Genomic DNA, 23,577 nt, shown 5'->3' on the forward strand with positions numbered 1-23,577 from the left:
ACTGATAGAAATAACTATGAAATATCTCCAGGTAATCATCATATTTAATGATGAAATATTGAACATTTCCTGTAGAGTTGGGAACAAGGCAGTGAGATGTGGCCTTTAGAATGTTTTCCCACATTTTACTGGATGTTTTAAGCAGTAAGCCAAGTAAGAGATAAAGATTATATTGGAAGAAATAAAATGGCCTTTCTGTGACCTTTACATAATTGCACAGATAAAAACTACTACAGAAACTACAAAGATCCACACAAACTAATAAATGAACCTAATGAGGTTACACATATAAGGTAGGTATACCAAAATCTATTGTATTTTTATGTAGTAGTAAAAGCAAAATGGAAAAGGAATTTAAATTTATTTACAATGCCATAAAGATAAAAATATTTGGAAGTAAATCTACCTAAATCTGTAAGATATTCCTGAGAGAAATTAAAGAAGACATAAATAAATGGAGAGATAAACCATGTTCACAGATTAGAATACTCCAAATGGCTAAGATACCTATTTTCCCCAAATTGATCTGTAGATTCACCATAACCCAATCATGAACCCAGAAGGCTTTCTGGTAAATTGACAAGTGATTCTAAAATGAGTATCTAAATGGGAAGAACCTAGAATAGCCAAAGCAATTTGGAAAAGAAGAAAAATGCTGGATAAATTATACAACCTGACTTCAAGAGTTAATATATAGCTTCAGTAATCAAGGCACTGTGGCATTGGCTTTAGAACAGACAAACAGATCAATGCACAGAAACAGAGCCACACACAAATTGTCAATTGATTCTTTGACAGAGGTCCCAAATTAATCCTATGCTGAAAATGTAGTCTTTTTACTAATGATGCTGGGACAACTGGATGGATAATTATTATGGGAACATAATGAACTTTTATCCACACTTCTCAACAAATATAGATCTATGGATCATAGACCCAAATGTAAAATTAAACTGTTAGCCTTGAGAAGAAAACATGGATGGATTTTTTTGTGATCTTAGAATAGGCAATGACTTCTTAGGGAGGACACAGAAAACACTAGCCAAAAAAAAAAAAAAAAAAAGGTAAATTTGATTTCAAAACTTCAAAAACTTCAGTTTGTCAAAATACACCATTAAGAAAAGGCATACAGGGGCGCCTGGGTGGCTCAGTCAGTTAAGCGTCTGACTTCAGCTCAGGTCATGATCTCGTGGTTCATGAGTTCAAGCCCCGCGTCAGGCTCTGCGCTGATGGCTCAGAGCTTGGAGCCTGTTTCAGATTCTGTGTCTCCCTCTCTTTTTTTTGACCCTCCCCCGTTCATGCTCTGTCTCTCTCTGTCTCAAAAATAAATAAACGTTAAAAAAAAAATTAAAAAAAAAGAAAAGGCATACAAAGCCCCAGACTGGGAGGATTAATAATAAGTTGTACTTTTACATAATAATGATATAGGAAGTATAATGAAATTAATATTCCATTTATATTATAGTATATAAAATACTTGAACTCCAGGCATAAACTTCTAACAATGAAACAAAAGCTGTCAGCACAGAGCCCGACGCGGGGCTCGAACTCATGGACTGCGAGATCATGACCTGAGCTGAAGTCGGATGCTTAACTGACTGAGCCACCCAGGCGCCCCTAGTAAAGATATTTTAATGTAAGACTAATTAGTTTTTCTTAGGATATTTTAAATAACATTTTTAAATGGATTTCCAAGCCAAGGAAACATGCCTTTGTTTTTAGTTTATTGACTATTTCAAATAGTGTGTTTTTACCAGATTGGATTGTGGCAAGCAGGAATTCTATAATTGGTCTTTGATTTGTTAGTGGATATTCAAACAAACCTTCAAAAAAAGGTTAAGAATACTGGAATAAAAATTAGGCCATGAGCAGCCCCAAATACCATAACAAGAAACATAATCTTAAAAAAATGTCCTGAAGATGTATGCTTTAGCTGCAGATAAAACACACACCCCTATTACTGTTGAAACTGCACTTTGTAACACTGGGTAGCCTAGCAGATACAATGCCTCAATTATTTTTTGGTTTACTGAGGGCTTAGAACTGGAAACAAATGTTTAAGAAATGTGTGCAGAAAAATCGAAAGAAAACCCTATACAAATGACAAGATTAATCATGGATATGGAATCAAGATTGACATTCCAGAATGCCATGAACCCTGTTACTCCCACAATCACAGAAGCAATAGCAAAAGTTACCCACAAGGAACATAGTGGGTGAGGAATTAGCAATAAGGAAACAATGAACCTATGTTCATGTTGAGGATGCAACAATGACATTTCGAACAGTGTTTTCTAATATTGCAGTGTACTGATCAAAATATATGAATGCCGGGTTGTACACCATTAGGGGAATTTCACACTTTTTGGCTATGCTTCGTAACTGGAATAACATCATCTTCCTGCACTTGGAAACACCCATATATACTACTAATGATGTACAAAATGTATAGAAGCACTACAAAAAACTTGGACTCAGTGCTTGTGAGAAAAGGGCCCAAATAGTCTCTGAAGAACAAATTCATTGGATGGACATCAGTTTCTTGTTCATCTGGGAGAGAATCACATGGGACACAGCAGGACTTTTTAAATGAGGAACACTTTTGGTCAGGAGTTTCTGGCTTTTTCAACCAGCGTAGACAGACTACTTCTCTTTTACCATCCAGGGCCATAAACGCTCCAAAACAGGTGATGTTATAAAAATAACAAAAGAACAGGGTTGTTCCAGTATAAATGCAAAAGTATTGTACGGACCTGAAAGAGGTCATCATCCCTGTATAGAAGGCCAGGACGTTGGCGATAGTGGTGATTGTAATGGACACTGCCACTTTGGAATAGACACTGGACAGCCGCTGTTTGATATTATCCATGAGGCTGGTCTTCTACCAGGCAGAAATCATTATAAACATACCATCAACCCCAACACCTGTTAAAAAAACAAAGAATATTAAATATTAGCTTTAATATTTAATATTAATATTAAAATATGAATATCTATGAAAAATTAAACACATAAACTCGAAGCATCTTCTTTTTCCATCTCTTAGGTCTTATTTATCTTGCCTGATCTACGCTTTGATACTATTACTTTCTCTGTCACTTTCTCTGGTTGCTTCTGAATCCACAACAGAATTCACCCCTTCCTCTGTAATAACTCTGTGCTTTATTCATACTCTTACTATTTGTACATAGCACAGGATACTCTACCCCTACTCTTCATTTAGGGTGTTGTAATGATGAGTCAGGAAACCTATTGTAGGTGTTAGTCGAAGCAGGATTAGCATTGTATCTTTGATTCTACTGGATGACTTGAAAGACCATTTTCTCTCATAAACCATCTTAATGAATGCACAAACACACGAAGCCAACATTCTGTTGCTTAAAATATAAACTGGACTTATCTATTGTACAGTTAGCATCTAACCAGCAATGTTTTCACCTCTCTCAAGATTTCTACTAGAGTTGACACTACTTTCACTCATGTATACCTTTGTTTCCATGTATATTGATGCAAACTCAATAAAATAAATAAGGAAATTAACTGCAATAAAATGCTGATCTAATTTCAATTTGGGGGGATCTTGTGCATGGATTACATGGGAGGGTACTGGGAATTGCAACTTTGCCTCTGATGTTTTACGGGTATGATCAAGAAGACAGAAGAATCTGTATTGACACAAGTCTAAACATTCTGTCATAAACTGCATCCTGACATCCCATGGCTTACCAGCTTTGAGGATTTCACTTGGGCTCAGCAGCACAAAAGGGAAGAATCAGAAGTACTAGGGACCAGGAATGAACTCTTGATATGTATTAGGTATTGAAAAACTAGTTTTGTGATTTATAGAAACTTATTCAGAAATTGTCCTTGAACACTTCTTGAGTTGCTTAAATCACACACACACACACACACACACACACACACACACACTCCTATGTACACACGGACTATTCAGTACTGGTTTATATTAAATCAATTATGTACACTTTAACTATAGTTATTTATGGCTGTGGGGAATACTGAGTGACTAAGCGTGGGTGTGTACTAGGTAGGTGGGTCCTGAAGAGTTAGAGTAAATAAGTTGACATCCAGCAAACAGCTTTTCCACGGTCTCCCCATGGAAACCAAATACTATTCCTTCCAAGTTCCTTACTTTCTAAAATATAGAATGGATAAAGAAGATGTGGTTTATATATACAGTGGAATACTACTTGGCAATGAGAACGAATGAAATCTGGCCGTTTGCAGCAGCGTGGATGGAACTGGAGGGTATTATGCTAAGTGAAGTAAGTCAGGCAGAGAAGGACAGATACCATATGTTTTCACTCCTATGTGGATCCTGAGTAATTTCAGAGAAGACGATGGGGGAGGGGGGAGGGGAAAAAAGTTACAGAGAGGGAGGGAGGCAAACCATAAGAGACTCTTAAATACTGAGAACAAACTGAAGGTTGATGGGGGGTGGGGAGAGGGGAAAGCGGGTGATGGGCATTGAGGAGAGCACCTGTTGGAATGAGCACGGGGTGTTGTATGGAAACCAATTTGACAATAAATTTAACAAAAAATAAATAATTGGTATCTCTTTAAATTAAAAAAATAAAATATAATATAAACACCTTTGTTTTTCATGCTTATTGTAAAATAAATTCTGGAAGTACATGAAAATGCAGAGAAAAAGTATAAACAATAGTAATTCCACCCTGCATTTTTATGTATATCCATCCAGAATTTGCTCTATACAAATATGCACATATAACTGTATCTCTCTATTTCAAACACCTGGTTTCATAGCCAGCATTTTCCATTTAACATTATGTATCTACCTCCTTTTGAAGACTGAATATGATTCAAAAGTATTAGTATGCTGTGTTTGAGTTGACCAATCCCATGTTGATATGGAATTAGGTTTTCAAAACTTTTCTGTTCTAAATAATGCTGAAGTGAACATACTCGTTCTGCTCTTTGAGTACTTGTCTAATTGTTAAGACAAATTTCTAAAAATGGAATTGCTAAGCCAAAGATATTTGCTGTTTGATGTTTAAATCTTTTGATTTGCTGCAAAATTGGATTTAAAAAAAACGTGTAACAATTTATAATTTTCTCCCAGCAGAATGAGTATTCATTTATATACAACCTTCCTCATATCTTCAATCTTGCTAATATTTATTAATTTAATAAGAAGATAAGGTATCTCACTTTTGGTTTAATTTGCATCCATTCATTAATTGAGAAGTCAAATTAGTTTTTCCCTCTACTTCCAGTGAGGTGTGTGTGTGTGTGTGTGTGTGTGTGTGTGTGTGTGTGTGTGTGTGTGAACTGCCTGTTCATGTCTCTTGTCTGTGTTTTTCCATCCGGGGTGCTAGATTTTTCTGCCTCTAAACACACACACTTCAATTTGATTTTCTTCTCTCCTGTCACCTCATTTTGGATCTGTGGAGACACCTGAATATAATTATTTTGCTTAATCTAACATAAATTCCTTCCCTTATCTACCCCATACCCCCACATACACAATGTGTAGCTTCACATTTGGTTTTACTCACCTAGAATAAGAAATGGTGAATTTGCAACTATGATCACAAACGGCACCCCAATGTACAACATCAGGCCAAAGCCGCTCACCACTGCCAAGGCAGCAGAAATCACTCCAAAGGTTGCAGCCCACATTTTGTTTCGTACACAGTCACACCTGTACATTTGGAGGGAAAAATCATGGAATTTGTGGTGGTAGCTTCCACACTGAAATTCCATCAGTTTATAACATTCTCTACTTGGACATCTGTTCAGAAAGCTCTTGGGCAATCATTCCCATACCTGTCTGCTGAAGACCTTTCATTCCCAGGCACTGTCCCAGATGAAGTGGGAAAAAGGGCGGGGGGAACAGAAAAGCTGTGAATCAGTACTTTTACCAAACTTCCTGAGCAATTCTTCTGCAGCTGGACAAGCACAAATTCACTCACCACCAGTTCAGAGCCATAAAGATATACCAAATACTTCAGATGGTTAATTACACCCTGATCTTCAAAGGGTGTAAAGGGAATACAACAGCAAAGGGAGGGCAAGTTCTAGCAGAGAAAGTACCCATATTCAGTGCTCTTTTCACCCACCCTTGACTCCAAGTAGCCATAGACGCAATTCTAAACAGCTCTTGTATTTCAAAACCAGTTCAATATGTATTGTGATTAACAAAATGTATGAAAGTCTCCACCTAAAACGTTTTCAGGATTCTTGTCTACTGGTGAAGAGGGCTCTAGGAAAGTTGCTACTATTACAAAAGAATTAGAAATGTAGTCCATTAAAAAAAGAAAAGTTTATTTATGGGGCGCCTGGGTGGCTCAGTCAGTTAAACAACTGACTTTGGCTCAGGTCATGATCTCATGGTTTGTGGGTTTGAGCCCCATGTTCAGCTCTGTGCTGATGGTTTGGAGCTGGGAGCCTGCTTTGGACTTGTCTCCCCTCTCTCTGCCCCTCCCCTGTTCATTTTCTCTCTCTCTCTCTCTCTCTCTCTCTCTCTCCCTCTCTCAAAAATAAATAAGTTAACTTAACATTTTTTAAACATTTATTTTTGAGAGAGAGCACAAGTGGGGGAGAGAGAGAGAGAGAGAGAGAGAGACTACCAAGCAGGCTCCACACTACCAGTGCAGAGCCTGATGTGGGGCTTGAACCCACAAACAATGAGATCATGACCTGAGCCAAAGTCAGACACTTAACCATCTGAGCCACCCAGGCGCCCCTCTAGTCCATTTTTAATAACACAGCCTGTGCCTTTTTCTTTGCTGGACCAACAAAAATGGGAATATATAGGCAGCATTTTAAAGTATGGATTCAGCACTTTACCTACCCAATAACCACAATATTACATTTGAAAATATTGACAACCACCTCTGGTTTTATATTTTGCTTTTTTGTTAACTGCTTCAAAACAAATGACTGATACTTGTCTCTAGATATTTTTAGGAGGAGAGAGAAACTAAGTTTGGATTGAAGACTAGGAGAGTCAACTATGGAAATAGAAGCACTGATTCCAATACAGCAACATGACCATGACCTTTAGGCAAGACAACAGTAAAATAGCTAAACTTTCTTATTCTGCAAAAAAATTTCTACACCATGGTTTTATTTATTTATTTTTTCAACACACCAGTGCTATGAGTTAAACTCAGGGCCCCAAACCAACCACATGTGCAAAACTCCAGAGCAAAAGTAAAATTCCTTGTTAGAATAAAATTTGATTATAATGAATACTTTCTTAAAACAACAATGTTGGTTTATAGCAGTTTGAAATAAGAAAGTAACAAAGATGAACTTTGAAATCAGAAAGATGAATGAGTTACAGATGACATTCCATCTTTCAAGTTTCTGGATTTTTTGGTATAAAATTTTCAGATGATGTAAGGGAGGCAGTGAAGTATATTATTGCCTATAGTGACTTTATTTTGACTACGTGCTGAGTTGACTTTGTCTAAATGATCTTTACTTTGATGTGCAATAGACAATGGAAGGAAACATTTTAAGATGGAACGCTGCAGGAGTTTGGTGAATACACTTGCAGATATTCCGGTCTCCAAGAAAGTTTTTTTTTTTTTTTTTAAGTTCATTTCTCGAGAGAGAGAGGCTGACAGAGAGAGACAGAGAGAGAGAATGGCAAGCAGGCTCCACACTGTCAGCGCAGAACACGAAGTGGGGCTCAAACCCATGAACCACGAGATCATGACCTGAGCCGAAGCCTAGAGTCAAGACGCTTGGCTGACAGAGCCACCCAGGCACCCCTGAGAAGGATTTTGTTTCAGGCAGTTTATCAGAATGACCTAGGGAAGTCTTAGAACTTTAGATCTCCTGGAGCCTGGCTATGCAGATCCTGATTCAGTAGGTTGGTAGAGAAGCTGCAGAATCTTTATGTCTAAAACCTTCCCCAGATGACTCCAGTGCAGGCAGCAAGATGGCCAACCTTCTGAATGTTTTATTTACCTGACAGGGAAGGGCTAAATTAGAACTTATTATTCTTAGACAACAATCTATATGTTTGCTAAGAGATCCACATCTTCCTTCAAAGGTAGTGATGTTTCTCATAAGTAAACAACAGTTTACAGTGTATTTGAGAAGGGAAAGATTTTCCAGCTTGTTTCAGAAACGGATCTAATATTTGGTGTAAATGTTGTCATGTCCAAAATGTGAGACAATTTTGAAGGAGACAAGAAGATCAATATACCACTACTTGCTGTAGAATGAGGTTCAGGTTAGAGCATATACTTGAAAAAGTTTGTTCGTATGGCTTCACAATCAGACAATAAATACGGAACCCTAAAATAGGTGCAAATAAGGGTTCTGTGTGAGGTAAATGCATATGTGCAAGGATAACCTTCATATGTAAGTGTAAATGAGTCAGGCAGGATGGGCAATGTCTTAGGGACTGTCTAGGAGGCTGTTGTCCAGACCAGAGATAAGAGATTCTCAGTGATAACAGAGGTAGGAGTGGGAGATGTCCTAGGAATTTACAAACACACTCAAAGGAGAATTGGTTTTATTTTAAAGCCTAGAGAAGGCATGTATTGAAGCATCGTGGCAGCAGCTGTGCCTTAAGGATTTCCCTCCTCCCTTTCTTTTTCTCCTTGGACATGCTCCAACTAACTTAGCAAGATGGGAAGCAGGAAGAGAAGGGATAGAAGAGGGCTGGCGAACCAACAGAATGGCAGAAGATATTTGCAAATGACATATAACATAAAGGCTTATTATCCAAAACCTATAAAGAAATTACCAAACTCAACACCTGAAATAATCCAGTGAAGAAATAGCCAGAAGACACGATTAGACCAAAGAAGGCATCCAGATGGCCAACAGACAAATGAAAAGATACTCAACGTCACTCAACATCAGGGAAATACAAATCAAAACCACAGTGAGATACCACCTCGCACCAGAGTGGCTAAAATTAACAACTCAGGAAACGACAGATGTTGGCAAGGATTTGGAGAAATGGGAACCCTCTTGCACTGTGGTGGGAAGGCAAACCCTCTTGCACTGTGGGTGGGAATGCACAATTGGTGCAGCTGCTCTGGAAAACAATGTATCCAAAGGATACAGGAGTGCTGATTCATGGGGGCACATGAACCCCAATGTTTATAGCAGTGCTATCAACAATAGCCAAAATACAGAAAGAGCCCAAATGTCCATCAACTGATGAATGGATAAAGAAGATGTGGTTTATGGGGCGCCTGGGTGGCTCAGTCGGTTAAGCGGCCGACTTCAGCTCAGGTCATGATCTCGCAGTCCGTGAGTTCGAGCCCCGCGTCAGGCTCTGTGCTGACAGGTCAGAGCCTGGAGTCTGTTTCAGATTCTGTGTCTCCCTCTCTCTAACCCTACCCCGTCCATGCTCTGTCTCTCTCTGTCTCAAAAATAAATAAATAAACGTTAAAAAATTACAAAAAAAAAAGAGGATGTGGTTTACATATACAATGGAACACTACTTGGAAATGAGAAAGAATGAAATCTTGCCATTTGCAACTACGTGGATGGAACTAGAGGGTATTATGCTAAGAAAATTAGTCAGAGAAAGACAAATATCATGTGACTTCACTCATATGAGGACTTTAATATACAAAACAGATGAACATAAGGGAAGGGAAGCAAAAATAATACAAAAACGGAGAGGGACGAAACATAAGAGACTCTTAAATATGGAGAACAAACAGAGGGTTACTGTTGTAGGAGGAGTTGTGGGAGGGGGAATGGGCTAAATGGGTAAGGGCATTAAAGAATCTACTTCTGGGGCGCCTGGGTGGCGCAGTCGGTTAAGCGTCCGACTTCAGCCAGGTCACCATCTCGCGGTCCGTGAGTTCGAGCCCCGCGTCGGGCTCTGGGCTGATGGCTCAGAGCCTGGAGCCTGTTTCCGATTCTGTGTCTCCCTCTCTCTCTGCCCCTCCCCCGTTCATGCTCTGTCTCTCTCTGTCCCAAAAATAAATAAAAAATGTTGAAAAAAAAAAAAAAGAATCTACTTCTGAAATCATTGTTGCACTATATGCTAACTAACTTGGATGTAAATTTTAAAAAATAAACTTAAAAAATTTAAAAAAGAAGATGTGGTTTATATATACAATGGAATACTACTTGGCAATGAGAAAGAATGAAATCTTGCCATTTGAAACAACGTGGATAGAACTGGAGGGTATTATGCTAAGTGAAATAAGTCAGTCAGAGAAAGACAGATATCATATGTTTTCACTCATATGTCGAATCTGAGAAACTTAACAGAAGTCCATGAGGGAAGGGAAGGGTAAAAAATCATTTCAAACAGAGAGGGAGGCAAGCCATAAGAGACTCTTAAATACAGAGAACTGAGGCTTGATTTGGGGGAGTGAGGTGAGGGGAAAATTGGTAATGGGCATTGAGGAGGGCACTGGTTGGGATGAGCACTGGGTGTTATATGTCAGCGAAGAATCACGGGAATCTACCCTGAAACCAAGAGCACACTGTGTCCTCTGTATGTTAGCTAACTTGACAATAAATTATATTCAGGGAAAAAAAAAAAAAAGAAGAGAACTGGTAAGCTCCTTTCTCCCCATTAAGGGCTATCCCATGCAGCATGCTCTAGCAAAGGGTGCTGGAGGGCACCTTAACTTTAAATCAAGTCACCAATATTGTTTATTACATGGACACGGACATGGACATTTTAATTCTGACTGGAGGATTTTGTCCTACCTGCTAATGACCACAAAAGTCACATAGCTTGTCTGAGTTTTCATGGGGCAGAGGAAGATCTTGCTCTTACCCACAAAACTTAAAGGGAACAAAGGGAGACAAAAATAAAGTTGCATTATGTTTATACCTCATGAGTCCTATATGTTTCATATGCTGGTTACATAAACATAAAGTCTTCAAAGACAAATAAATATAAATCATTTTCTAGGGGTGTGTGGCTGGCTCAGTCGGTTAAGCATCCAACTCTTGGTTTTGGCTCAGGTCATGATCTCCTGGTTTGTGAGTTCAAGCCCTGTGTCGGGCTCTGCTCTGACAGCGCAGAGCCTGCTTGGGATTCTTTCTCTCCCTGTCTCTCTGCCTCTCCTCTGCTCACTCAACCATGCTCTCTCTTTCAAATTAAATAAATATTAAAAAAAATCATTTTCTAATTGCCTTCAGTATAAGATTTTCTGTACCACTGTCCATAATTATTAGTAGAGATAAGCAAGAATTGATATAAATGTGTGAACCAACTACCTAGTAGGAAAGTTTTGTCAAGCCAATTGTTGGTACCTTGGAGATTCCACACTAGGTTAACATTATTTTTATACTCTAATGACTTTAACAAGACTGAATTTGGTCTTTTTTCCTTCCCATCCTTCCTCCCCTATTTTCTCCCTCCCTCCCTCTCACCCTTCCTTCTTAGTTTTTTGATTTTGTTTGTTTTCTAGGGAATGTGGTCTTTCTTTCCAAAATAACAAAGTTGCGAGGTAGTTTATTAACTCTAACGAGATACCCATCATGGTTAACTCCCTCTACCTACTGGGGCCTTATGTTTCTCTACCTGAAAATCTAGAGAGTTGAATTATATCATTTGTTCCCAAGCCTACCTATACAGGAGAATCAATTAAAGACATTTTTGAAATATAGATTTTCAGACTGAAACCCCAGAGACTTGATTCAATAGGTGGCTTCAGAATAAGTAGGTTTACAGTCCTCTCTGGAACTCTGCTGTGAGAATCACTCAATTAATATATTCTATGGGGTTACTTCTACAACTAAATACTGGTGTTTGCTGATATTTTCAGTATTTTAGCTTTCTGATTACAAGAGCTCAAACTAACCCTAATGCCTAGATAACAATTTTTAAGTGCTTAACAAGGTAAACCCCACATCCGAACAATGGGGACACCCAAGTCAATTAAATTAGAGATTGATTTTTTATATAGTTAAAAGTACTCGTTCAAATTTATACAGAAATAAGGACTTGTTTAATTCTATCAGCATATCTGCTTCCAAATGGAAGAATTAATCACAATTGGCACAATATGTAAAGTAAAAACCATATGCCAAATCAAACAAAACTGGCCATAATTTCTTTATTTGTTTTTACGATTCCATCTGATTGCACACTATTGCTAATGGGGGTTGGGAAGAAAAGAAAGTTTAAAAAATAAGAGTTTAGTGCTGGATATCAGCAAAACATGGCGTAGGAATTTCCCAAGTCTCATCCCGACAAAGAAATATAGAAAAACGGGCATATATTTTCAGAATTCTGTGAACTCTGGAAAGCAGTCAAAAGCTTACAGCAACTAAGCAAGTGCTAAATGAAAGAAAATCAGGGGAGTACTTCAAAATAGTAGGAATGTTTTATAGTGATTTTACATGCCCTGTCTCCCTCTGCAGTGTGAGAGTCGTCTTAAAGTGGCAGTGATCATAATGTGGCAGATGTGTTAAAGTGGCCCCAGTCCCAAACTGTCCCTCAGACAGCAGGGATCTTCAAGTGGTAACAGCTCATGTTACCATGATGGAGCCATTTCCCTGTTTTTGGAGGAAGCAGAGCAGAGATTATTCCTAAAATAGTTTATATGTCTGTTCTAACCTATTTGGGGGCTACCTGAAGGACTGATGCAAGGCACTCCTCTGTTTTGTCTAACTCAAAACTCAGGTTGAGAAAGCTGGAAACACCACAAGTTGAATGAACAAGCCTCATGTGCATAGAGCAAAAGATTATAGCTCAAAAATACAAAAGACTGCCTATGGAAAAAGATGAGCAGCATTTCTCTGGGAATTTAGGAGATTAAAAAGCTCTCAGTTATACTGGGGAATTTAGAAAATTACCCAGGGCAAGATGTATGCTCAGAAAAGACCTAAGAAGACCCTAAGCTTTCACCTAGGGCTGATCCCTAGGTACAGTGTAAGCCTTGGTAAGTGTCGGAGGTTCCAGGCACAGAACCATTTTGCAAACACTGGGAGAGCTGCTGGCATCCAAGGAAATCTATGTCAAAACACTAGCTAAGGTACAGAAACTTCAGTGAACACAAAAAACAATAATTACAGTCTTTCGATAATAGTTTCAGAAAATCACAAAGAAAATGACCACTAATTTTAAATAAACACATAGGAAAACAACCGAAAACCCTGGGGAAGGTGGTATCTGATTTCCAGTTAGCCAAATGTCCAGTTTTCTACACAACCACCACCACCACCAATAACAAATCACAAGGTATATAAAGATAGAGGAGAGTGTGGTTCAAACTATGTGTGAAACAAAATAAATAGACAGAAATCATCCTTGAGGAAAGACAGAGCTAGGACTTACTAGACAAAGACTATAAACACTTTTCTAAATATGCTTACAGAGCTAAAGAAGAGCTCTGACAAGGAAATAAGAAAAACAATGTATGAGCAAAATAATAACATAAAGAGGTAGAAATTTTTTAAAGGAACCAAACAGAAATTCTGGAACTGAAAAATACAATAACTGAAATGACAGAACACAAACCCAAAAACACTAGACGCATTCAACAGCAGGTCTAATAGCAGAAGAATCAGTGAACTGAAAATAGGACAATTGAAATGTATGGAGTCTAAGAGACATAAAGAAAAAAGGATGAAGAAAAGTGAGAAGAACCTCAGAGATCTGTGGGCCTACCAGCCAGTAGATCAAGATACACATTACGGGAGTTCCAGGAGAGAGAGAAAAGGAGGCAGGAAGAATATTTAAAGAAATAATGGCTGAAAACTTCCCAAATTTGGTAGAAGATATGAAGCTACAAATCCAAGAAGCTTAATGAAGTTCAAATAGGATGAACTCAAAAAGACCCAGACTGAGAACATGATAATCAAATCATTGAAAGCCAAAGGCAAAGAGAGTCTTGGAAGCACTGAGAGAGGAGCAACTCACCAAATATAAGGGACCCTTAATAAGTGTAAAAGCTGATTGCTTATTAGAAGCCATGGAGGCAAGGAGACAATGGGATATTTATAGTGCTTAAAGAAAAAAAAATCAACTAAAATTCTGTATTCAGCAAAACTGTCCTTCAAAAATGAAGGAGAAATTAAGACATTCCAGATAAACAAGAGCTAAGCGGGCTTGTTAATTAGACCTGCCCTATATGAGATGGTAAAAGGAATCCTTCAGGCTGGATAGAAAGAACAATAAAAAGTAATGCTAAGTCATATGAGGAAACATAGGTCTTGGTCAAATATAACAGCAAGTATTATTATATTTTTGGTTTATAATCCTACATTTTATTACCTACAGAATTTAGAACATAAAAATAATTATAACTCTGTTATTGTGCATAGAGTGTATAAAGACATAATTTGTGACAACAACAACATAAAGAGTGGGGGACAGAGGTGTATAGAAGCAGCAGATTTGTGTTTTTGAAGTTAAGTTGGTATCAGTTTAATGTAGATTGTTTTAAACTTAGAATTATATGAATCTCCATGGTAACCATAAAGAAAATCTCACAAAATCATGGCAAAAGGAAATGAGAAGAGAATCAAACAACTCATTAGAAAAATAGAAACTAAACATAGAAAAAGGGATAATGGATGAATTGAGGGACAAAAAAACTGTATGATACACAGAATACAAATAGCAAAATAGCAGAAGTCCTTCTTGTCAGCAGTTATTTTAAATGTAAATGGATTAAACTCTTGAATAAAAGGGTAGAAATTGACGGAAGGGATAACATAACATGATTCAACTATATGCTGTCTACAAGAGACTCATTATAGATCCAAAGACATAAATAGATTGAAAGCTAAAGGATGGAGAAAGATATTCCATATAAATATAACCAAAGGAGGGCAGGATTGAATATACTTCTATAAGATGAAATAGATTTTATTTTAAAAACAGTTAAAAGAGACAAAGAAGGGCATTATATAGTGATGAAAAGAACAATTCATCAAGAAGATTCATCTACAAACATACATGCACTGCCAATAGAGACCCAAAAATGAAACAAATATTAACAGACTTGTAGACAGAAATAGACGGAGAATTCAATATGCCACTTTCAATAATGCATAAAACATCTAGGCCAATAATCTATGAGGCAACAGAAGAAATGGACAACACTAAATAAATTAGACCTTACAGAGATATATACAACACTCAACCCAATGATAGAAGAATATACATTATTCTCAAGTGAACATGAAACATTCTCTGGAATACAGCATACGTTAGGTCACAAAACAAGTCTGAAAATGTAAAAATATTGAAATTACCCAATGTATCTTTTTAACCAACAATGGAATGGAGCTACAAATGAGTAATAGAGGGAAAACTGGATAATTCAAAATGTATGGAAATTAAGCAACTCACTATCAAATAACCAATGGGTCAAAGAATAAATCACAAGGAAATTAGAAAATAGTTAGCAACAAATGAAAATAAAGACACAGCAAAACATAACTTACAGGATATAGCAACACCAGTGCTCATAGGTAAATTTATACTACATTAAAAAAAAAAAAAAAGGTCTTCAATCACCTTACGGTACTAGACATATCGCAGAAATAGAAACAAAATAAAACAAAACAAAACCCAAAGCTAACAAGGAAGGAAATGAAAAGATTAGAATAGAGATATATGCAATTGAGAGTAGAAAAACAATGGAGAGAACCAACAAAGCCAGAAATTGATTATTTAAAAAGATCAACAAATTGATAAACTCTTATCTACAGTGACAAAGAAAAAAGAAGACAGAAATAACTAAATCAGATATGAAATTGAAGACATTACTACTAACCTTAGAGAAATATGAAGGAGTATAAAAGAACACTATAGGGTTGTCTGGGTGGCTCAGTTGGTTGAGCTCCGACTTTGTCTCAGGTCATGATCTCACGATTGATGGTTTTGAGCCCTGCATGGGGCTCACTGCTGTCAGTGCAGAGCCCACTTTGGATCCTCTGCCCCCACCCCCCACCACCTCTCTCCCTCTCGTGCACTCTCTCTCAAAAATAAATAAACATTAAAAAAATAAATAATGCTATAAACAACTTATGCCAACAAACTATATGAAATGCACAAATTTCTAGAAACACCTAAATGACCTAAACTGACTCAAGATGAAATAGAAAACCTCAACAGACATTGAATAAGTAAAAAGACTGAATCAGTAATCAAAAACCACCCAAAAAGAAAAGTCCAAGACCAGATGGCTTCACTGGTAAATTTTACTAAACATGTAAAGAAGAAGTAACACCAATCCTTCTCAAGTCCTTCCAAAAAGTTGAAAAGGAAGAAACACTCTCTAACTCATGCTATGAGACCAACATTACACTGATACCAATCCCAGACAAAGGTTACAAGAAGAAAACTACAGATCAATATCTTATGAATGTAGATTCAAATGTGCTTAATAATATTCTGCAAACCCAATTCAATAGCACGTTAAAAAGATTATACATCATTACCAACTAGGATTTATCCCAGGAATGCAAGAGTGGTTCAACATGGGAAAAATCAATCAAGTAACAGATCACACTAATAGAACAAAGGATAAAATCTACATGATCATCTCAATAGATGCAAAAAAAGGCATTTGACAAAATCCAACACCCAATTATGATTAAAAAAAAAAAACAAACCTCTAAAACAAGGAATAGAAAGGAACTTCCTCAAAATGATAGGGACCATTATAAGAACTGAATATCTAACAATATAATCCACAGTGAAAGCTGAAAGATTTCCCTTCAAAATCAGGAACAAGATAAAGATGCCCACTTTCACCAATGACACTTGACATTGAAGTGGAAGTGCTACCCAGAGGAATTAAATAAGAAATGGAAATAAAAGGAATCCAAATTGGAAATGAAGAAGTATAACGATCCCTTTGCACAGATTACATGATTCTATATATGAAAATTCCCAAGAAACCACAATAAAACTAATAGAGTTAATAAACAAATTGAGCAAAGCTGCAGGATACAAGCTCAACACACAAATGCCAGTTGTGTTTCTATATACGTGCAATGAACAATCCAAAAATGAAATGAAAAAAGCAATTCCATTTAGTGTCTGAAAGAATAAAATAGTTAGAAATAAGTTTAGAAATAAAGGTGAAAGACAGAAAGCTACAAAAATCTAGTGAAAGAAACTAAAGAAGACCTAAGTTAATGGAAATGCAACCTTAGTTCACGGGGAGGAAGACAGTATTGTTAAAATGTTAATCTCACTTAAAACAACCTACAGATTCAACACAATCTTTATCAAAATTTCAATGACCTTCCCCCCACCCCAGAAATGGAAAAGCCAACCCTCAAATTCATATGGAATTGCAAGGGTCCTAGATATCCAAAATAATCATGAAAAAGACGATAAAAATTGGAGGGCTGAGATTTCCAGATTTCAAAACTCATAACAAAGCTACAGGAATCAAAACAGTGTGGTCCTGGCACATCAACAGACATGTAGGCTCATGGCATATAATTTAGAGTCCAGAAATAAACCCATACATCTACAACCAATTGATTGTTTACAAGGATGCCAAGTCCAATCAACTGGGAAAGAATAGTCTGTTCATCACATGGGACTTGGAAAACTGGATTTCCAGCAATCAACATGGAAACATGGATTTCCACATGGATTTCCATGCACAAGAATGAAGTTAAACCCCTACTCACACTACATATACAAAAGTGAACTAAAAATTGATCAACAACCTAAATATGAGGGCTAAAACCATAAAACTCTTAGAAGGAAACACAGGGCAAATGTGCATGACATTGAACTTGTCAATGGATTCTTAGATATAAGTAGCAAAAGAACAAAATAAGATAAAGTGGATTTCATCAAAATTAAAAACTCTTGTGCATTAAAGACATTATCAAGAAAGTGAAGAGACAATACACAGAGTGGGAGAAAATATTTATAAATCATATATCTGACAAAGGTTTACTATTTAAAACATACAAAATACTGAGGTGTCTGGGTGGTTCAGTCAGTTGAGTATCCGACTTCAGCTCAGGTCATGATCTCATGGTTTGTGGGTTCACGCTCCGCATCAGGCTCTGTGCTGGCAGTGTGGAGCCTGATTGGGATTCTCTCTCTCTCCTCTCTTTCTGACCCTGCCCCATTCATACTTCTTCTCTCTCGAAATAAAAAAGAATAAACTTAAAACCAAATATACAAAGTACTCACCAACAATAGGACTCAAAAACAAAAAGACAACCACATTAAAAAATGGGCAAAGGACTTGCATAGACATTTCTCCAAAGATGTACATATGGCTAATAAACACATGAAAAGATACTTAAGATCATTAGTAATTAGGGAAATGTAAATCAAACCACACTTTGTCACTATTAAGTTGACTATTATCAATAAAACAAAAAACAAGTGTTGGTGAGGATGTGGAGAAATTGGAACCTTTATGCATTGCTGGTAGGATTTAGCGGTTCTTCAAAGAACTGAACATAGAATTATCACTCCACCCACCAATTCCATTCCCAGGTATATACTGAAAATGATTGAAAACAGGAGCTCAAGAAAATATTTGTACATCAATGTTCGTTGCAGCATTATTCACAAAAGCCAAAAAGTGGAGACATTCCAAGTGCCCATCAACAGTTAAGTGTATAAACAAACAGTGCTGTATGTATACGGTGAAATACCAGTCATAAAAATGAATGAAGGTTTGATACATGCCTGGATATAGAGGAACCTTGAAAACATTATGCCAAGTGAAATAAACCAGTCACAAAAGTACAAATATTGTGTGATTCCACTTATATGAAATCTCTAGAATAAGCAAATTCATAGAGATAGAAAGTAGATGAAGGTTAGCCGGGACTGGGAGGAGGCCGTGGAGAGTTACTGCCTAAGGGTTATACAGTTTCTGTTTGGGGGGATGGAAAGATTTAGAGACAGACAGTTGTGGGGCGCCTGGGTGGCTCATTAAGCGTCCGACCGGCTCAGGTCATGATCTCCCGGTTTGTGGGTTCGAGCCCCGCGGCAGGCTATGTGCTGACAGCTCAGAGCCTGGAGCCTGCTTCCAATCCTGTCTCCTTCTCTCTCTGCCCCTCCCCCACTTGTGCTCTGTCTCTCTCTGTCTATCAAAAATAAATAAACGTAGGAACATAAAAATGAAAAAAAAAAACAGATAGTTGTGATGGTTGCACAACAGTGTGAATGTAATTAATGCCACTGAAATATACACTTAAAAATGATTAGAATGGCATATTTTATATCAATTATATGTATTTTGCCACCCAAAAATATCTGTTAAAAAGAGTTAAGAAACAATGAAACCATTTTACCTGTAGCATGATAGGATTGCAAATAATATGATTAGAAGGTATGCCAAGTGAAACAAACGGATCACTGTCATCAAAGTTGCTTCAAGTTCCGTTGTGTAGAAATTGATGTAAAGTAGACCACCTGCCACAAAAGTTTAGTCAAGTAAATAACTTTTCATTCCAATATTTGTGTGAGTTACAAACCCTATTGAAACACTATAGCTTACTGATTGAAACATGTTAAGATTTAGTAAAAGATCAAAATATGTGAATCGTGATTTTAGAATAAAGAAGATTAACATAGGTGTGCTTCTTCCCACAAATCTGTGGCACGCTTTCCATAGTTTCTTTCAGAAACCCAAGGTTTAAACCTCCTGAATACACAAAATCTGAGATCTACCTAAGATTGTGAAACCATTCATAATTACAGAAATTGTGGCTTTTTGTAGAATTTTAGTAGGTCGTTGTCTTTTACTATTTTAATTTCATCGATATTTCAGAAGGATCTGGTATTTTTCCAATAGTTGTCTCACTTTGACCAGGCTTATTCACAACTATTAGTTACAGAATAGCTAGCATGTGCCTGGCACTAGGCTATATAACTTACTTGGTAAACGGTGAGCTAATTCTCTTTTCAATAATACCATGGAACTTCTTAAAAGTTTGTTGCTTTTATTCCAATGAACCCCAAACACATTTCAGAGGGTTCCGCCAAATAGCAAAGACTTTAAGAGGAAGGATTTTAAAGTAATTTGACTGGAAAACCTGATGATCAATGTCTGCACTGAGCAGACCTACCTTAGGGATGTAGGATTTGTGTTTTCCACCAGAATATTATTAAGGATTTATGCTGTGTGGCATCCTTTGGTGTGTGAGATTAAGGAAGTTGGATTAAGTGCCAAACAGAATGAGCACTCCCAGCTGCAAGTCAAGGACTCCAACAAATAATCCAGGAGTGCTACTACTTGGAAAACGTGTTCTTACCCCTCCCACCTTCTCCTGGTCTCCCTATAAAACTCAGCCACCAGATACCTGGATCGTCTTCGAGGCCAGACTCTTTTCAATGTTGCTAGATTGGTTCAGAAAACGGGTCAACCATTTCTTACTACGCTCGTTGTCCTCTCCATCCTCAGTTTTCAGGTAGTAGAGCAGCCTCACGGCTTTGGCTTCCAGGAGTAACTGGTTCATTCCCATCCTCTCGCCTAAGAAGGTTCCTCCAATGGTGCCAGCCAGGTAGGCGGGCTGACCGGTGTGGTTGTAGATTGGGAAAGTGACATTTCTCAGGTCGAGGTCCCTGTTCATCCGCCAGGCATACAGGAGTGGGTTGGAAGGCAGGCAGAGACCCTGGTGCTTGGCACACACCTGATTGTAGTGGATCTGGGTTCCGTTTTCCCCCATCGCATACAGATCCTGGATCACGTCATCCACTTTACTGTCTTCTGATAAGATTGCTGGTTCTAGCAGGGAGGTGGTGTTGGAGACCGCTAGAATACAAGCGAAATTGACCTCGGTGCTCTTCCTGGAGATGGAGAAGCCATAAGAGTCGTTGGCGGTGAAGTGTTTCTGCACAAAACGCCTCTCAGCCTTGGCCGGGCTCCCTATTGGGGTGTACTGCTCCTCGAAGTTTTCTTCTACATCCTTGGGCAGGTAAATCAAACCGGTGCCCAGAGCGGCCATCAGCACCATGGGCACCAGCAGGAAGATCCAGGGGTGCGCGCCCACTTCGCATCCCAGCCTTCGGAAGACGCAGGAGAGGGGCGCCTCCAGACAGTCGGTGTGGCAAGGGGGTCTCTCAGACATCCGGTTTTCTGACGGATATGCAGGCAGCAAGGAATCCCCCCTCACTGACACCAGATGTGAATGGGGCGCCCCAGAGGGCTCTGGCAACTGCCCCGAAGCCCAGGTCATCTCGGGTTCCTGTCTTCGACCGAAGAACTACTCTGACTCGTGCTTGGAGGCCGGCAGCGGCTCTGAGCCCAGCCCTGCCTCGGGTTGCCGCTTCGCCTCTGACCTGGGCCCCCGGCTCCTCCGCTGCGGGCTCCGCCGGCGCAGGCGCCTCCGCCTCCTGCCAGGCCTCTGGCGCCACCTCAGAGGGACTAAGGCTCATTTCCGGGAAGGAAACGCCAGGGTCTCAAATGTGACAGCAGATTAGAAAGCAGCCACTGGACCGAGCGCCCATCTCCGCCCCACACGATGGTTTCCTGGAGAAATTCTACGGTAGTCTGTTTGAGTTCCGGCTGCTAGCGCCCGGATCCGGAAGGTTCGTTGGGAAGCACGTGTTTTGACTCATAGCCCAACTAGCCCCAAATTTGTCTGTGGCGTACCGGATGCTCCCAGGAAGTTAGTTAGTACACAAACACTACTTAACGGTAAGATGCGTGCCTCTTCTACAAGACTCACACACACACACACACACACACACAAATGTGGTGTTACCTTTCCGGGGAGCATCCAGTAACACAGTTCTCGGGTAAGGTGAACCTTGTACACCTGGTTTAGTGATTCTTTTTGTTAACTACAAACGTAACATATATTCTTCTTGTAAAAAGTTAGAAGTAAATAAGTGGGCTGAAAAGTGGGTATTTATCTTGGGTCTATTCCGCCCACAGTTCCCAGGATGGAGGGACCCCTGTGTTCATGTCATCGTTTTTACGAAAACCTTTACCTACCTTTTAACATGCACACAACCGAGAAGCAGGTCTTGAGCGGTTCTTAAGAATTATGAAAATTGCTTGCCATGTTTTTCATGGCTGGTAGTCACCTAATATTATTGTGATTGTGTTTTTATGTGGGTAGGTCTAGCATTTTAATGAAATCTCCAGATTGTACCAAGTCCAAGAGTTTAAGAAAGATATGTTTAACAGTATTTTCAAGGAGAAAGAAATAGGAGATTTTGTTAAGTTGCGTCACCAGAAAGTCATTGTTTGAGCGACCTTATTAAAATAACCACAAGATGGCACCCGTTTTCTATTTTAAAAGTCATGGTAAAGGAAACTGAAGATTCCTTCTCTCTTTCATCTGTGTTTCCAAGTCCTAATTATAGCTACATCTTGAGTTCATCGCTGGTGTGCTATAAACCTAGTGGCTTCTGTATCACATTTAAAGTCTGTAGATAGAGGAACTGATCTGAGAATTCCATTTGTTGAACCATGTCTACGTTATGGAGAGAATGGCTCAGCTGTTCTAAACATTTAAGAGGAAATGGTAGGGTGAAGGTGTTCACGAGTACTCTATAATGTACACATCCAAACACAGGGCCTCTTCCTGCCCATCTTTATAAAGTATTTCTCTAGCACAACATCAATGTGTGTTTTTCATCTCAAAACACAAGTAAATTTCTACAATTGCTCCTAAATCAGGCACTGTGAAGTGCAAATAAATTCTATAGTAAAATATGTACCCTGGGATTTGATTTTATCTAGTTTCTTCATTATAGATTATTGATTCCAGATTATTTTATTAATCTCGTTATCTCGATTACTAATGTTTGTGCGGGTCTAGAATGTCAATCAAAAATACCACTATTTGTTATTTTCCACCAGTTTTTCTGTATCATTTCATAAAAGGAATGTAGCATTTCCAAAATGAGCTCATCGCCTGTTTTTGAGTTATAAAAGCCTGAAAGGCTCTGAAAGATTGGTTTCAGAACTCTACACTTCTCCAGGCGAAGCTGTCACATGGCCTAGAAGTGACATGGCTTCTAATTAAGGAAGTCTCTAAAGACTCTTCCTTTCAATTCAGGAAGACCCTCTGGCCTTCAATTTGAGAATGGTGTCTACTGTGTCAGGATAGGATTCTCCATACTTCAGAAAATGCCTTTTGTATGAGGAGGGGACGGGAATTGGGAATTCAAGAATATAGTTTAGAACTTAAAATTTTATCTAGTCTATTTCTTATCCACCTTCAGTCTAGATAAAATGAAGCAGACAAAGCATTCCTTTTATCTTCTATCATCATATAGATTCCATTTCCTTCTGTTCCCCAGTCCTTCTCAAGCAGCCCCTGCGCTCCATTTTTTTTCTCTTCTCCTCCCTTCTCTTTTGCTTCCCGCTCCCACCCCGGTGCCCAACCACCCCTTCTCCTTTTCTAATACCTATTCTCTCACATTAGCCAAACTGAGTTTGATATTAATAAAGGGAATTTTATTTTTTTATTAAAAAAATTTGCCCATTGATATTTATAAGATGTTTCTGTTTTAACTGTGTATTTTAGTTACATGATAATCTGTTTCCTACACTTGACCATGAGCTCCTCAGAGAAGCTCTGTCTCATTCATCACTGCCTACTCAGAGGTACTCAGAGGACACTCAAATGTTAGTCATAACTTAGGTGGTCCTGTTTATCTTTCCATAGCTCTAGAAATTA

General features: G+C 38.4%; 1 protein-coding gene across 1 annotated transcript; it reads right to left on the reverse strand.

The window, feature by feature from the left end:
* Positions 1-1,707: 1,707 nt before the first annotated feature.
* Positions 1,708-21,012, reverse strand: PTCHD3 (patched domain containing 3). Its single transcript, XM_030322207.1, is given in 5 exon segments — positions 1,708-2,925; positions 5,541-5,686; positions 19,234-19,324; positions 19,327-19,354; positions 20,245-21,012. Coding segments are annotated over 5 exon segments (1,602 nt in total). The 3' UTR covers positions 1,708-2,356.
* Positions 21,013-23,577: the final 2,565 nt, after the last annotated feature.

Source organism: Lynx canadensis, chromosome B4, assembly GCF_007474595.2.
Source record: "Lynx canadensis isolate LIC74 chromosome B4, mLynCan4.pri.v2, whole genome shotgun sequence".
Taxonomy (NCBI): domain Eukaryota; kingdom Metazoa; phylum Chordata; class Mammalia; order Carnivora; family Felidae; genus Lynx; species Lynx canadensis.